The 17,730-nt window shown below is 46.0% G+C and overlaps 1 protein-coding gene across 3 annotated transcripts in view; it reads left to right on the forward strand.

The window, feature by feature from the left end:
* ndrg3a (ndrg family member 3a) overlaps positions 1-17,730 on the forward strand; it is a 34,313-nt gene that overhangs the window by 200 nt on the left and 16,383 nt on the right. For all 3 annotated transcript variants that reach the window (XM_047332923.1, XM_047332925.1, XM_035630034.2), the window contains exons 2-3: positions 13,054-13,137; positions 16,643-16,675. In XM_047332923.1, coding sequence (XP_047188879.1) covers positions 13,081-13,137; positions 16,643-16,675 — 90 coding nt within the window. In that variant the 5' untranslated portion in view covers positions 13,054-13,080. The remainder of the gene's footprint in view (positions 1-13,053; positions 13,138-16,642; positions 16,676-17,730) is intronic.

Genomic DNA, 17,730 nt, shown 5'->3' on the forward strand with positions numbered 1-17,730 from the left:
TGTTTGTCGCGGAGCGTTCCGCCGCCGTCCCTCGCCTACAGATGTGCTCGATGCCACAGGAGATTATCTCAGCTCGCGTTCACAACCTGTCCGCGTTCGTCTCTCTCTCGAAAGAAAAAAGAAATGAAATGAATCTACTCGTTGATTAAATGAAATGAATGGAGGGAGCACCCGGGTAGTTGAGTGAGAGGGATTCAGTTGGGGAAAAAACTGCAGTTGGATTGAAATGAGTTCACCCGCTGCTCCTCTCGCCGGTGATGCGACATCACCGCCGTTTCCACACGGTGCGCGTGCGTGCGTGCGCGCGCGCGCGTGTGTGTGGGGGGGTTGTACTCTGTTTTTCTGTCAAATGATTACATATGAATGATAACTTGTATTTGTGATGACGCGAGGCCATCAGTCACGATGCGCTACGCGGTGCAGGTCCGAGCTAAGACAAGTGGGGACATGTTCGCCGAACGGCTCGTAGCTGCACGGATTTAATCCACTGACACAAAGACCAATTTGAAACACGTGATTCCCTGTAGAAATATGTATCATCGCAATGTACCCCACTGGCTGGCTATAGTTCTTAAATTGAAGAGTTAAGGCCACATGGACTACTAATTGTTGAATTCAACAAAAACTCCAGTTGTACCTTTTAGGTTTATTAGAGCAATATTAATATGAATATGAACTGTACATTTTTTTCCAAACCCTGTCCCAGTCTACACTTGTCAGACCCATCCTTATTAATCAGATGGATGTAGCTGCAGGCTTTGTGCCACTCAGACGCCACATGAATGATGACAATGTCACCGGTGGCCTTGCGAAGGTCACACAGGTGGGACGTGCAAGAGAAGTGGCCGTCAGGGGTTTCCCCTCTCTAAAAATAACCACTGCCATCTTGTGATAGCTTTTAAAAGGAATGCAGCGCTTCCCAGTTTCCCAGTAACACAGCCAGGATTAAAGTATTTCTAAATTATAGGAGGATTCTACAGTACCATGAAGTACCAGAAGGTCACGATAACCTTAAGTGCCACAGACACGGCAGCTTTAACTGTGAAGTGTAAACATTCTATAGCACGATGTACTCTCATGGCGGCGCCGGTGGTAAATCCAGGTGTCCTATCTCCCACAATGCCCTCGGCGGCGTCATGTGATCAGTAAGGCTCGGATGGAGCTTACACAACAAGCAACAACCAGGCGTTTGTTGTCACTCACAACATTGTTGCCGAACACTGTTGTATCAGTCTGGAAACTGCCGATAGATAACATCGTATTTACAGAAAGCTGGTTTCCCTTTAAGATTACCAGTAAAGTGGTGTTTTGTTTTGAAAGAAGCAGAAAAGGTACTGCAGTAGGTGGGGGTGGGGGTTAGTTTGAGGTTTATTGCCGTATCGTTGGAAGCGTTCCGGTCCTGGTTGATTATTACAGTGAAAACCTACTGCTTAACTAATGGGAGTGTCGGAGTTGTTTATTAAGCCACACATTGTCCTTGGGATTTTGACACCTGCATCTCGGCCTCTCTGGGCTATTAGCACCCACTGAAATTTGAAATGATTTAAAACGGGTTTACGCGAGTTATTATAAAACTTTGTTTTCAGGGGTCAGCATATGAGATTTAGTGGCCTTCTGGGGGGGGAAGTTTCACATTGCAACCAACTGACTCTCCCCTTGCCTCACCTGTCCCTTTCCAAGCACCTGTCCCTACATGAAAGGTTCTCCCTAGAGCCAGTTCGGTTTGTCCCTTCTGGGGTTCTGTAGAAACATAGCGAAGTGGACCTGCTCCCAGTGTAGATATAAAAGAGCTCCTTCCAAGGTAAAAAAACCCATTCCTGGTTTCACGTGATTAAACATGTCAAGAAAAACCTCACTATTAATATTTTATTCCATTTCTGTCAACGGATCCCTCGAATAAATCCTACACTACAAACACTTTCTCATATTCCTTTAAACTGGGGAGGGACTCCTCCTCCTTCCACAAGTGCTCAGAGAAATTAAAACCAAATCACCTCAGGCTCTCAGAGTGCAAACACAGGCAGCGTAATGCAACAGTTCTGTTACTTTGTGAAATGACACTGTAAGTGAGTGGCGTAAATGTTTTGCCGTTGCGGCGCCTTTCAGGCTGGATTACAATGTACACACTCTGTGTATTTCGGGGATTACAAGGTACATAAAAGTGAGAAATGCTCCTGACTGTGTAGAAGAGGATTTTTCTCGCAGGGATGAATGTCAGGGAATGACGCTCACCGGAGACACAGACACAGTAATTAAGCCACCGTGCTGACAGTCAGTCTGCCTCGTGTTCACCCTCACCTCAGCATTACTGTGGCTATTGGTTTTTCAGCCCCGCGGGGCAAAAATCTTATCCGCTGCCAGACAGGGACATTTATTCTGAATCCGTCTCACAGTTGGAAATACCTCCGTTGTCAACAGCACATCTTTGTCTCGTGTTGCCACTGCTCTTCAGTCATCTGGTGCCCGGGTATTATTTTCATTTTTTAAAGAATTCACAGCCATGAGAAAAACATTCACTGTATTGCGTTTCTGTTCCCGCGTCTGACTCTTTCTGCTGGTGCTGCTGTGCTTTTGCGAACTGCATCTATAACTTAGGTTGCACCGCCAGGTGTAGCGTTACAGCACAGCAGCCTTAAGCTTTCACAGCAAAAGCATCTGAGGCGTACGCACACACCTCCGTTCCAGGTAAACGTCTCCAGTTTCCTTTGAACAACATGTACAGGCAGCTAATCCCGTCTGTCCCCGTCCCGTTGCTCTGTTCCGCAGGGACGTAACTTCTAGTGAACACCGTAGACATGTCACAAGGAGGTTTGAGTGACAGTGTCCACACGTTTTATCAGACATTATTATCCGCTGGATCACACAGCTGCTGGAAGGAGGGGAGCTCTCTCTGTCTCCATCAGAAACAATATCAGTCAGTGTTAATGACGAGAGGCAGAAAACAAGCTTGTTGATCCAAAGTGTTGAACACAAGCCACGTTGGACGACTGCCCTTCGGCGCTGCTGCTCAGTTAGGATCATGTGTCTTTGAAAACCGTACCTAACTGTACACAAATCCTTGCATCAACTTTCAGCGTCCTCTTTTCCTTTTGTATCTCTGATATGTGATTTTTTTTTTTCATTCTCCAAAACTACAGCGCTTCCTTAATCCTGGAAGCAAAACAGACAGAATCCCGTGTGGAAAACCTCACTGTTTTTGTCATGAATGTGTGTGTGAATACCAAGAGACAAATCCCTGTCATAAACTGGCACACACACATTATAGGCTCTCCAAAAATATGGAAGCAGCATGCAGTTTTATTTCCACTGTCTCACTGTAAGAATACTTCCATCCTGTACTTGCATTAATGGATTAATGAACACACCGGGAAAATTAAATGCTGTAGTGGTTGTTACTGTGGTGGAGCGAATGCTGGATACAGTGCCCTGGTGGATTGAAGACCCTCCCCTGGAAGCTGTTAAATTCAGAACCGATGATTGGCAAAGGCCCGATCACAAAACGTTGGGATTTTCATGTGAAGAGACTGTGTCCCTGGAGAGTGTGCGCGTAGCTCAGCGTGAGTAGTGACTTGTACGTGTTACACATGTTAAACTGTTGAGCACGCGAGGAAGAGAATTAATTGCCTCTGAAAACGGAACAAAAGCTGTTTCGGCATCCTGAAAGCTCTGAGCGCGAGCTATCGGGTGAAGCAGCCGACGTCGAGTTGGTAGTCACGATGAGAGGAGAACGGCTTTATGTAAATGATAGTGGAAAAAGGTCATTCGATTTCACGAGCGCGACCAGCTGAGCCGAGGATGGCTCAACACCCCCCCCCCCCACCCACCGCGGTTGCCAAGGACACCGCCGACCTCCACAGCAAGTGTCCTCAAGGGAAGGCGCCATAGGAGCAACCTGTGTTCCTGCGGGAGATTGAGTTGTCGGCAATCAGTCATTGTGACCACATCACGGATATCTCCATAAGTGGGGTCTGCGCTCCTGTACGGCAACAAGCATCGTTGCACTGAGTCATACACTTAATAGCGCGGAGACATGTTGTGATTTAAAACCTCGCCGTGTACACAGGCTGCGGACTTTACTAAGGGCTCTCATGTCTCTGTGCCCTGTTAATGTTTTATGGAAGCGGTTCTCTCATGTTTCCCCCGAGCTTGTTGAATTGATGCTGTGTGTGTGTGTGTGTGTGTGTGTGTGTGTGTGTGTGTGTGTGTGTGTGTGTGTGTGTGTGTGTGTGTGTGTGTGTGTGTGTGTGTGTGTCTGTGTGTGTGTGTGTGTCTGTGTGTGTGTGTGTGTGTGTGTGTGTGTGTGTGTGTGTGTGTGTGTGTTGCTCCGTCTATGCAGATGGCCCTCGCTGCTTCCTCCGCAGCTGCCCTTCGGCCAGCCTGTCCGCGGTCGACGGCTCCTGCTGCGCCTCTAGCAGGAGTCCACTGTTCTGGAAGCTCTGCCCTCCTCCTCCTCACATACGCTAGCATCCCTCTTGCACTTTGTCTTTCTCTGTGCCGTGGCGTCTGCACACAGCCGAGGTGGGCACAGGAAATCCCCACAGACTGAGTGGCAGCAAGTCTAGTATAGAAGAAAAGGGGGCAGGTACTCTATTAGCAGCACTGAGTGCAGGGGCCGACAGGCTCGGCCATTCAGTCTTATTTATAGCCTGATGCCGGGAGGAGCTTAGTGAAGAGAGACCCATTCAGCCCGTCTCACACCTTTTTCTGACCGATCACAGCAGATTTATAGAGACTCATCTGTGACGATATGTTCCTTGTTTGTTTGTTTGTTTGTTTATCCCCCCCCCCCAGGACTTCCTTTGTGTGAGACCTGCCTATGCAGCTGTGTATTGATTTATTGATCATGTGTGTCATGTTGTTACATCCATCCAAATCGCTGTCTTTGTTGCCATTCGCTTATTAGTCCATTTGTCATCTTTTGAAAGGATCGGCTACGGGAAGAGGCTTGCAGGTTATTGTGTGGAGTCGAAGGAAAGATGACAAACTCTGTGTGTGTGTGTGTGTGTGTGTGTGTGTGTGTGTGTGTGTGTGTGTGTGTGTGTGTGTGTGTGTGTGTGTGTGTGTGTGTGTGTGTGTGTGTGTGTGTGTGTGTGTGTGTGTGTGTGTGTGTGTGTGTGTGTGTGTGTGTGTGTGTGTGTGTGTGTGTGTGTGCGTGCGTGCGTGCGTGCGTGCGTGCGTGCGTGCGTGCGTGCGTGCGTGCGTGCGACGATTATTCCCATTACTCACACTTAGCACCTGTAATGTACAGCCGGTGATGTCTTTTATAGAGATGGATGATACCACCTAAAAGCTGCATTGCAATAATGACGATGTTACATGTACCTCAAAAGTCATAAAAGTGAAAGTACAGAAGAAGTGCATATTTTTTCCTTTCTCGTAATAATGAGTTGGTTACAGATGAAGTGCAGGGTCCTACATTCATACACAGGTGCCTCCTTAACTTGGGCTCATAGCTGAGAAATAAGGGGGGGCAGGTGGGGATACGAGCACATCTAAGAATCGAAAAACACTGACACACAGACTCACTTTAAATTGGTCTGTGGCTCGCTGTGGGGACCACGTCCTTACTTATACATGAAGACCAAAATAGATGCTTGGGGGACTCTGTGAGGTGACATCACACAATGCACCGAGCAGGGAGAACTATGGGAGGGCTGACTCACGTCCCAGCTACACACGCAAGCACGCACACACACACACACACACACACACACACACACACCCAAGACCACACATATCATACGCATAAAAAATTCATTGCTGCTACATACATTTCCTCGTCTGACACTGGCATAATGGACAAATTGAGCGTCCAGTTTGCGGGTCTGAAACATTACGTCACCAGGAGTAAAATATCGCTGTTGGTCGTTCCACACATTTGTGTAGTGAATTTATCGCGCTGCTGGAAGTTAGGACAAATAGTTTTAGGAACCACAGCACTCACTGTACTTGGTGAAGTGAAGTCGGCTGTCCTCTGAGACGTCTTCATGTGCGAGGTGACGCATGCGGATGATGCCAATAGATAAGCGGTTATAAATCAGTGCGGCCAGATGCTGCTCTTTAATCTCATAAGACCATTAGCAGATAAAGTGGCCTCTCAGGGAATAATGCAATTCTTTAAAAGCCCTCGGAGAGTAATGAGAGGGGTCTTGCACTCGGTGGTCCTGCTGGATTAGAGATGCGTACGTGTGTGTATGAACAGTTGGCGTCACTGTGGGCGTGTCTTTGCAAAAATGTGCGTGTAGATTTCACTGTATGTGTCTGGACGTTATGTGCCTGTTCACAAGGATGTCTGTTGTTGAGTGCAGCTGAGGCTGTCCCCAATCTTGCATGAGTGTAGATGTTAGGGTTTGTGTGGGGAGGAGGATGGGGTGTTCCTCTTTTTGGCAGGCATATCAGTTCAGTGGGGGCTACGTGCCAATGAGTATCTGTGCTGATGGACCAGGCAGAAAACATTCAGGTGATGGACAATATGTTCAGGGTTCAGGATTTTCTCTGTAAAACAACACAGCTTTATGGTTTGACATGTATCGATTTGTCGAGAGACAAAGATCTGCACACTGAGGAGCGGGGTCACGGGTCTCTTCCCACGTGTGTGTGTGTGTTTGTGTGTGCATTTCTTACACCTTCTCAACAGCACTTGCAATATTGTCCCTTCGTGTAATATCCCATGTCTCGACCAAGAATTACCTCTGCTACATTTTTTTATCACTTGCATTTTGAGTTATGACTGTCCTGAGGCCCGGGATATTGAACGTTGGTGGTGACTGAGTGAGTCTGCCTTTGGATTCAGATTTCCAAAGATGGGGATGAGTCAATTATAGTAATGCAGTATTAACGTTTATTAGGCCTTTTGAATCCTCAGCGGATCAAACAAGCAGGCCGGTATTTGAGGAGGAACATTTGTTTCCTTTATTAACTGTCTTAAAATAGCTTCTCTGGTCCAGTGAGATGCTTGTTTTACATTTCCTTTTGTGTTTGCAACCAACAAGGCTTTGTTTCTGCTTTGTCCTCTCTTCTGTCGTCATCTGCATCCGCCTGTGTGCATCCATGTGACCTTACACCTGAGCAGGATCAGTATCTCGACCTCACGCGACCCAACCAAGTGCTTTCGGTTGGATTTCAAAGGCAGAGCTGGGTGTTGTTCTGCGTTTTTAGGTGAGGTATTGACTAAGAATAGATCAGTTTGATAGAATCGTAAGGGAAAAAGACATTAGAGGTATTTCTCACAGTTTTTGTTGTACTGTCAAAAGAGGAAGAACATGATTTGTCAGTTTATCTAGGGAAACATACACTGTAAGGAGGATGATGGAGCCTCAGGAGAGCAAGCTGTTGTTTAATTAAGCAGACGTGAAGCACGGAGAGATGTGTGAGAGTTCCTGTGGGCGTGAGCCGATGTGTGTGCGCCCCAAACCAAGCCTGCCTCAGTGTGTGTGTGTGTGCGTGCGTGCTACGGTGTGTTAGTGTATGTGTTTGCTGACAGCATCAGCAGGGGATGTTCTGTGCTATAGGTCAGCTTTTCTCTGATTGAGAACAAAAGAGCAAAGTCCAGATCAGATTTTCTCCTGGGTCTTATCCCCTCGCCTCTTGAACAGATTGGACACAATTCAACTGTCCTCTCCATCCCCCATGTTGTTATTGACCTGACAGGAGGGCGAGACGGGGGCAAAAATGCCAAACAAATGGATTTTCCTTTTTCTAATTCTCTTACCAAATGTCCCGGGTTAGGGCAGTAATCTGGAACTGAGCCTTGTCACAGTCCATCAGCTTTGCTCTTGTGCAGATTGCTGTAAATATGGCCTGGCCTGGTCTGGTTATGGAAAAAAGATGGAGGGGACAGACATTTCTAGTGACATAGCCCCACTGGGTGGAAAAGTCTCCCAGTCCGAGGCGTGACCACCCTAAACCTTTGCAGCAGGGATAGCTTGTTTCCACTTGTTTGTAGCCCAACCCTGACAGCAAAACGCTCTCGTACATAGAGAAGATCTGTCATAGACGTTACTCTGACTGGTCGGCACGAGGGTCGATCCTCAAGAATTAATTGTGGCCTATTTTCTGTTGTGATGTGCAGCCTGGTGACGTGCTGAATGAAGGCCGAGGCTCCAGTTGAGGACAGACGCATGCTTGTGTTCCTGTGTGTAAGCAACTGCCCATAGAATAATTTGACTCCCTAGAAAAAGTAGAGGGGCAGGAGACACTGCTCCCTCTGGCTGGAAATTAGTTGCTAATTGTCAGTCGCCGTGACCCAAATAATGGGCAGGGTGTTTTGTTGGACGCAGCCCAATATGGTGTGTCCTTCGTTGCTTCCAATGCCTGACTAAACCTGATCCTTTGCCCGTGTTTGGGACGTGTTCGGTATAGAAACGCAGGCTTTTGAGGATCCAGCTGGTAAATTGGGACACAAGAACAATTCTTTGCCTCTATATAGCTGTCACCCCTACATACAGTGGCTGGACAGCTACATTCCTAATGAGACTGTGATGTGGAGGAGGAATAATGGATGACCACTGCTTTTTCAAAGTGATTGTTGTGCCTCCCATAGGGAAAGAATACCACACCATTGGACAATCCATGGTCATATTCCTTTTCTGTAGGTCGACAAAAATACAAGGGTTGGGTAAAAGAATATTTTATTTACTCTTTTTTTTTTTCCTATTCTTCCGTCCAATAAGCTTTGTCTTCAAAACCGGTGGAAACAGTTTGTACTTCCAGAAAACCGAAACATTAAACTAAATGTATGCAAGTTTTGGATTGCATTCAAGCAAGAAGCCCTTTGGCACACCACTAAAAACAACTTTCCTGCAGAGTTTGATCTGCATCAAAGGATCGTATGAGGTTAAAGGAAAAATAATAAATATAGCATAATGTTTTTGAATTTACTACATTTGTAATCTAGCCTGGCATAGCAAAACTAATACTCAAATGCGTATTAGTCTGGGACCTCGGACCTTGCCGGAATTTCCCAGCTTGAGATCAATAAAGTACCTATCTATCCATCTATCTATCTATCTATCTATCTATCTATCTCTCTCTCAGTTAATTTTTGATTTCCAAGAGGCGTTACCATTGGACGCAGACCAAAAGGCCTCTGGACACAATTGGATAGACCTGCAACCAGTGAGAGCAACGAATCATGTGGCGTCTGATGAGCGACGGGAAAATGTCCATCGGCGGGAGCAGAGAGGAGATGCCTTTGATGATGATTCCACAATGTCAGTGAATGAGTGTTGTCGTTTTTGTGGGAGAAATGTGAAGATATCGGGTACTTTTTGTCAAATGCTCGTTTATCATCTTAGTTGTTTGCAAAAGTCTCTTCTCTCTGCGTCACAGTATTAACCTCGCCCATTATCAGTTAATCGTTGTGATTGGATCAGCAAGTTTTCCACAGGAGGGACATCACTTTCCGATGGAGGGGAACCAGACTGAGTTTGGCAGAGCGAATGCAATGAGCTCCCAGAATTCATCTGGGTCCCAGGCTATTGGTAATCTGTGTTGGCACATTTTGTGATTGAAATTCTCTCTTTTGATTTGATTTGATTGCTCGGGTATTAACAGCAAGCCCCTGTCCATCACCAGCGCAAGAGGGCAGAGGCCAACTCTGGGATATCTTGGCTTCATTTTTGTACAGTGGGTGTATAAGTGTACACGTGTTGTCCATCTTTATAATACAGTCATGGGTCTTTGCTGTAAATATCTCCGCACTGCAGAGAGAAAACAACACAAGCAACGTTATGGATTTCGGCTTCATATCACCGTGACAACACGCCTGTTGGCCGAATCAGGACCTCCACAGAGACGCAGCGGTAGGTCAATGGGAAGTCATCGTGGTGACATTTACCTTGGTCAGCCCTGGTCGGAGAGGTCAGACCCAAAGCACAGCCGGGATATGAATGATGATGACAACAGGTGAATCTGAAGTCATGATTGCCATGGCAATAAAAGGGAGAGAGGACTAACTGAACAGGGGAAAGGGAGGCCTAGCGTCACAGCTGGGCTCCCAGTTGTCCATCATGCAGTGTGAAGCCTGCCCAGACTTCCTGACAGCCCAAGGTGAGCTGCACATGAACAGACCAAGACAAGGAGAGAGTGCACAGAGAGGAGGAGGAGGAGGAGATGTGGGAGGTAGGTAGGGAGGGGGTAAAAAAATAAGAAAGGATTAGGGGATGTGTTCAGCGATTTCCTCATCCCCGTCGTCTGCTGACATGGCAGCTACAGGACTGCTTTTTATTCTTAGTAGTGACAACATATATCTATGGTAGGTGTTTTGGCAATCGCTTCTGTAGCCATGGATGTGCATGTATGTAGTCTGGCGCTGGCATGTTCTCTCTCTTCTTACAGCAGCAAAGATGGGAGGATGTATGTGAGGGAGGCAGCGGTGGATGCCAACAGGAGAGGAGAGAGGGCGCGATGCCAAATAAGTTATCCATTTATTAAGCTGACAGATTTCAACACGACTTTGCAATTCTGTCAGAACTGAAAACCTCCTGGTCTCCCGGAGGGAGGCGCTGACCTTCGCCGCGAGCAAGGAGCCCTGTGGTTTTCCCCTTTTCCACGACTCGTATCTGCTGTCATTTGTTCGACGAGCGCGGCCCCCTCGATGCATGATATTAGGCACCGAGGTGAGGCCCTGCCGGCGGCTACACACCGCAGGGAAATGGACCATACGGGACAAATGAGGGGAAATGATGTGTGAGGCTCAGCATGTATATCATGTGTTATGCGTATTCCAGCAGAAGAGCTGAGTAAACCTGATTCTGGCGACAGGGAGACCATTTATGAGAGCAGTCCTGCTGTCGAGGCTGAATAGACTCTCAATCCTCCCCCCGTCCTCTTCCTCATTAATGGTATGATAATAGCAGACAAACCCTGCATGCTGCACAAATTCTAAATGGCATTTCCCTCATGTCACCTGGGACGACTTCTCCAGATTTTCTATCGTGATCGCACTAATTTTTTACCTTCATGTCTCGACAGTCGGCGTGGCCCATTTGAGTCTGGGAGCTTGTTAGGGGTAAATGATGCTGAAAGCACATGTTTAGAGCTTCACTTCACCAATTCCTCTCATTTCTTCCACTATATATACCCCGCGCCTCACATCTCTCCCTTGGGGCTACCCCAGCTTCGGATAAACATCGGCAACCAACCAGCTTAGTCTCTATGGCAACAGCTGCACGGGCTGAGTGGTAGAGCAGGGCATGGAGTAGGCAGCACAGAGTTGTGATGGTGGTGGATGATGCGAAATGTGATCTGGTGTCCTTTAAGGGGATTCGATGCAAGGTTAAAGGGCTGTGAGATCTGCTAGAGCCCCGGAGAGGCACGTCTTTCTCTCAGGTGGACACCAAAGGATCAAGCACAGGATCATGGTGGGTCAGTTGCCCTGGTAAACCCAGTATTGAGGGGTCAGTGGGGTTGGGCTGTGAAAACCACCCAGTCAATCTGTCAGTTGTTTTAAACCCACCCTGACCCCGTCTCCCCTAACACCTCCATTACCCGGCTAGCCGGCAAACAATTAAAGCAGCCTTTGCCTCCATCCCACTCTCTGTGACAGCCTGAGGAAGTGTTGGATTGATCCGGCCAATACGCTCAATCTGCTCAAGCATGCAGAGTATTTGTTTTTCTTTTTTCCTTGTTCACTTGTCTAAATATTATTTAGGTCCACCCTTGAGCCGGATTTGTCAGCATGGGATTTCGCCGGGCATGTTTTCACTCCCCATGTTGACGCCCAAGTACTTCCAGTGCATGTTTTTTTTTTAAACTCCCCCCCCCCCCCCCCCCCCCCCCGTGTTTTATGTAATTTGAGGATTGTGCTCACCCATCTGATTCCCTGGTTGTTTCTCCCCAAAGGTACAGTATGCTGCCAGATTGGGACGACCTCTGACCTGATTCATGCGTCATTGGGCAGCTGTCTGTTCAGACCTCTGTCAGGCGATCCGAGGATGAAACTGCTGGTTGCACAGACGCGATGTGGCTCCGCCATTGCTGGTGCTTCTTACTGTAGCCGGCTGCAAGGCTCCTCACAAACCAAACCTGAATGTTATCTGTAACCAACAGCTCAAGGTCTTTCCAAGGGGGTTGGCTCTGACTCGGAAAGCGATTGCAGCTGCTTCTCTAATTGGCCGGTCGTTTGCCCAATTGCATTTGCCCTTAATTCTTGCCTCTTTTCTTTTTTGTCATCATCATGTGCATCGGATGAGATAAATGCAGTACTCCAAGGCTGATTTGTCTTCCCATTGTAACCACTGACCTCGAGGAGGCAGAGGCTCCCATATGCCATCTTGTGCAACATGAGCCACTCTCCTGGGCACAGCCTGGTAATTCAATAGCACTTCCTGTCCTCACCTTGTGCAAACAGGCGAGGCTGAAGAGGTACCATTTCAGTGACGGTGGGGGAGGGGGGACATTTTGGTGTCAGCCCTCTTGTTCAGTAATTATGTGCACAGACAAACGGCCGGCTTCAGGGGGAAAACAAATGAGGCGGGCTTTTGAGCTTCTTGTTAAACCGTGCCTGATCCACCTTTGCCTGTTTGTGTGTGTGTGGAGGTTTGCACATCACCTGTGTCGTCTGAAAGTGGGGCCTCTCCCCAAGGAACCGATTGAGAAAATGCCCTCTGTCTCTCGCCGGTCGGCTTGTGTACAGAATAATTACACACAGTACATATTAGATTGTGCCAGCATGGAAGCAGGAAGGCCAGGTACCCTTGAGAGGTTGTCTGGACTCGTGACCTAGCTACCTTCCTCACTACCTGTTTCCATGAACGGCTCCTGGTGCAGTATTTAGTCCGTTCTATTTCATTGTGTCTGATATGCTGTAATGGGTTTTTACAATTTTCTTACATTATATAGGTTTAACAATAGATATTTTACAACAACTTATAAATAATCAAATATCAATCAAGACCCTTTGTCAGTTCTGAAGAACTATATTCATTCGTTCATTGAGCTTTTCAAAGGAAGATGCAGCCTATGGGCCTTGAGCTAAAAGGTTGTGGATGCTTCAGATTTTCTCTCCTAACTGCTGATTATAATGTTTTTTTCTTTTTTCTCCATGGACAGAGGGGTTAACAGTGAACAGAGAGGAAGATGGACGAGCTGCAGGATGTACAGCTGACTGAGATCAAGCCACTGCTGACCAACAAGGTGAGTTATAGTGAAAACCTACGCCCCTTAACACCTCTGTTGACACACAAAGTCAACAGATTTGTGTGCTCTAAAAGTAAATGATCACCCCATATGTTTCTCACAGGAAAAAATATACGCTAATATACTAGACATGCACACTCTGCAGTTCCATTCATCAAAGTGAATTATTCATATCTCCTCGACTGTCGGGTGGAAAAAGAAAAGAAGGGAGAGCGCAGGAGAGCAAGACAATAGAAAAAGAGAGGTTGAAGGCGGAATGAGGCAAGATAGGAGAAGAAATGGAGAGCGTATAATAATGATAGAAAAAAACTGTCAGAGAAGAAGACAGTGGAGCTAGAACGGAGAGAGATCAAAGGAGACGCTGGAAGAAATCCATCTCTTAATTTTCAAAGATTCTAACGAGTGAGCGACAGCAAAAACAGATGCACGGAGGAGGGGAAAAAACACACAAACTCAGATGAAAGCTCTTCCCATCCTCTCCCGCGCTTCTCTTGTATTTCTCCTCGTCGGGCTGAGTGCCTGTTAAGGCAGACATCTCGTTTAAGATGACAACGAAGGGATATATATATATACATCATAAAAACCATCTGAGTAAAGAAGACTGGCACTGACCTCTTACTCCACCTAGTGGCCGGCTCATTAAAAAAGACAAAGTAGGAGTCTCGAAAGTAGACTGAGATGAGGACATGATAACAGGCTTCTCATTTTCTCCTTTATCCTCTGTGGAAGAGATGAAAACAAGTGGTGATCACTTTGCAGATAATGCTTCGCTCCGTTATTACACTGATGATGCAGCAAGGTAGCGGGAGTGCTGTTGGCAGAAGCAGAGTAACCATAGCGATGGTAAAGAGCAACCTAACATCAGCAAAGGTTGAGAACGTATGTAGTTATTGTTAGTTTGAATTAGAACATACAGTGGTGTAAAAAAGTGTTTGCCCCCTTACTGATTTCTTAATTTTTTTGCATGTTTGTCACACCTAAATGTTTCAGATCATCAAACAAATTTAAATATAAGACAAAGATAACACAGGTAAACACAAAATGCAGTTTTTAAATGAAGCCTAGATCGCCCTGTGTTAAAAAGTGTTTGCCCCCCCTGTTAAAACATAACTTAACTGTGGTTTATCACACCTGAGTTCAATTTCTCTAGCCACACTCAGTCTGGAAAAGGTTATAAAGCCATTTTTAAAGCTTTGAGACTCCAGCGAACCACAGTGAGAGCCCTTATCCACAAATGGCAACAGTGGTGAACCTTCCCAGGAGTGGCCGGTCGACCAAAATTACCCCAAGAGCGCAGCGACGACTCATCCAAGAGGTCACAAAAGACCCCACAACAACATCCACAGAACTGCAGGCCTCACTTGCCTCAGTTGATGGAGTTCATGACTCCACCATAAGAAAGAGACTGTGCAAAAATGGCCTGCATGGCAGAGTTCCAAGACGAAAACCACTGCTGAGCAAAAAGAACATTAAGGCTTGTCTCATTTTTGCCAGAAAACATCTTGATGATCCCCAGGACTTCTTGGGAAATACTCTGTGGACCGACGAGACAAAAGTTGAACTATTTGGAAGGTGTGTGTCCCATTACATCTGGCGTAAAAGTAACACCGCATTTCAGAAAAAGAACATCATACCAACAGTAAAATATGGTGGTGATAGTGTGATGGTCTGGGGCTGTTTTGCTGCTTCAGGACCTGGAAGACTTGCTGTGATAAATGGAAGCATGAATTCTGCTGTCTACCAAAACATCCTGAAGGAGAATGTCCGGCCATCTGTTCGTGACCTCAAGCCAAAGCAAACTTGGGTTCTGCAGCAAGACAATGATCCAAAACACACCAGCAAGTCCACCTCTGAATGGCTGAAGAAAAACAAAATGAAGACTTTGGAGTGGCCTAGTCAAAGTCCTGACCTGAATCCTATTGAGATGCTGTGGCATGACCTTAAAAAGGCGGTTCAGGCTCGAAAACCCTCCAATGTGGCTGAATTACAACAATTCTGCAAAGATGAGTGGGCCAAAATTCCTCCACAGCGCTGTAAAAGACTCATTGCAAGTTATCGCAAACGCTCGATTGCAGTTGTTGCTGCTAAGGGTGGCCCAACCAGTTATTAGGTTTAGGGGGCAATCACTTTTTGACACAGGGCCAGGTAGGTTTGGATTTTTTCCCCCCTTTAATAATCAAAACCTTCATTTAAAACTGCATTTTGTATTTACCTGTGTTATCTTTGTCTTATATTTCAATTTGTTTGATGATCTGAAAACATTTAGGTGTGACAAACATGCAAAAAAATAACAAATCAGGAAGGGGGCAAACACTTTTTCACACCACTGTACATACTAGGAGAATAGGGTGTTAAATGGGCAATTAACTGCCAGGATAGTTTAACAGTTTAAAAACCCTCCTGACACTCTTCAGCTGTCTGTCAGGAGGGAGCTTTGCCAACAGTCTCTCAAAACTTTGTCAGTATAAAACCAGGAGGTGATGTCCGCACACAAACGTCGGCAATATGTTGTGGCTCATTCATTGTGAATTCAGAGCAAGGAAGTTTCTTCCTGGGCCTTCACCGTGTCCCTGCAATACTGAGCACCTCAGAACGGAATTACAGAAATGAAATTGGATAGATTCCTGCCGATCAGGTATTTCAGCAGGAAGAATAAAAGGGGGGGTCTTTATAGCCACCGTCTCGCCGTAGAGAGTTTGTACCCAAGGGTCTTGAGGCAGATAGTATCTACTGGTCTGGCCTACAACCAAATCGCACAGGAACTTTCTCTGTTGTCTGCTTCCCACTCTCACTTCCCTGCCCGTCGACTGTTCAGCCTCCTGCCGACTGATTAAATCCAAAACACCATGTGGGACAATCTATGATAACACTTCACCATCAATCATGCTAGTCTGCGCAGCAACACAATTCATTTTTATACTAATTGGAAACTGAACTCATTTCACATGCTGTTGTCTGTACCTGAAAGTATTAATGTTGTTGATTTATGATGCATAGAAGAGAAAGAAGCGTGAGGTTTTGCAGTCATAAGTACTTGTGATAAGGATGTTGTGGCACAGTTACTGGAACCAATAGATCCATAAACAACTACAGGAAGTGCTAGCCACAGTAAGCTACGCCCAACCGTATCGTACAAGAACTGCTGCAGATACTCATAGACGTTACGCTAAGCTCAGTTTTCTGTCGTGCGCTGAGTTTGCTGCAAACAGTCCACAGTTCTCCACCTGGATCCCAAAGATACCACACGTTAAATGCAGTATGATGATTAATGTGTTTTTGATCAAATTCTGTATATATATATATATATATAACGTTTCTAAAGAGCTTGTAAAAAGTGGGACACCACCAGTTTCTCTGTTTCTTCACACGTGTTCACACTACCTTCTGGTAAATAAACACACACACACACACACACACACACACACACACCAACAAATAGAAAGAAGAAGCATAACCTTCTTGTGTTGTATGTATTAACTTTCCTCTTCTGCTTTTCTTGCAGAATGCTCGCAACTTTCAAGACTTTGACTGCCAGGTGAGCGGGGCTCTGTGCGTCTCAATGAAGAAGCATTGTTGTACCACTTTTAGGAGGTAGCCATAATGTTTGTGGAGGGGGGAGGAATGGGCTCTGAAACATGGCCCCATTTCATTTGTTTGCTTGCCCTACATCTGAGCCTTACTCCTCATCAGCAACATCTTCTTTTACCATTCACTTTTAATTTTGAACTCGGTTATGGCTGATTCCATTGTGCAAGTAAGCGACAAAGCACAAGGACAACTCCTGAATCGATACACACAATACTGTAAGAGGGTTGTCCATTATAGTTTTGAAAAATGGACATTATTCCTTCTCGACAGGTTGTTTTGTTACACACTGTTCACCGTATGAACCAACAAATCCAGCATTGTTGTCTTTTTAGGTTTTGCATGGATTCATACTGCATCTGTGAGAATTACCTTTTGTTTGCATTCCGCGGTTTCCTTTTAACTGATGAGAAATGCCAATATATTCACATCAGCAGCCTGTTTAGTGGAGTCAGGGCAGTGTTGGATAAATCGACTAAAGACGATTTGGGCGTTAGCTTGGTGGGACTCATTTCTAAAAAGAAGGAAAAGGGCATTGGGAGTGACGGCATGGTCATCCTTGCTATTGCCTCAGAAAAACTGTTAAATCATTCACGAGAGGTTGGGCGCCCTGACGACCCAGCAGCCAGAATGTATGTATGACTCGCATAGCCACTAATTCACAATGTGAATCTTTCTGAACACACTTAGTACATGTCATCCCTCTCTCTCTCTCTCTCTCTCTCTCCCCTTGCTGGTCTTTATCGTCAAATCATTTGATTTAAGCAAAAATAATGTAAAGATAATTTTATGGAACTAAAGAGAAGAATTAGTTGAGGACTTTTTGTACAGCGTTCTGCATTTCATACCACAAAGCAGTGAAAATAAGTATTTGTGACAGGTGAAGAGGTTGTGTGATGGATGTAGGTGATCTTCACAGAGTACAGTATCTTGTTGTGCAGGGTAATGTCTTCCAACAGTACGTTAGTAGCGCTGCAGAAGTTGTGCCTGCCTTTTCACTGTATG

The sequence above is a fragment of the Scophthalmus maximus genome, chromosome 6 (assembly GCF_022379125.1).
Source record: "Scophthalmus maximus strain ysfricsl-2021 chromosome 6, ASM2237912v1, whole genome shotgun sequence".
Lineage (NCBI taxonomy): Eukaryota > Metazoa > Chordata > Actinopteri > Pleuronectiformes > Scophthalmidae > Scophthalmus > Scophthalmus maximus.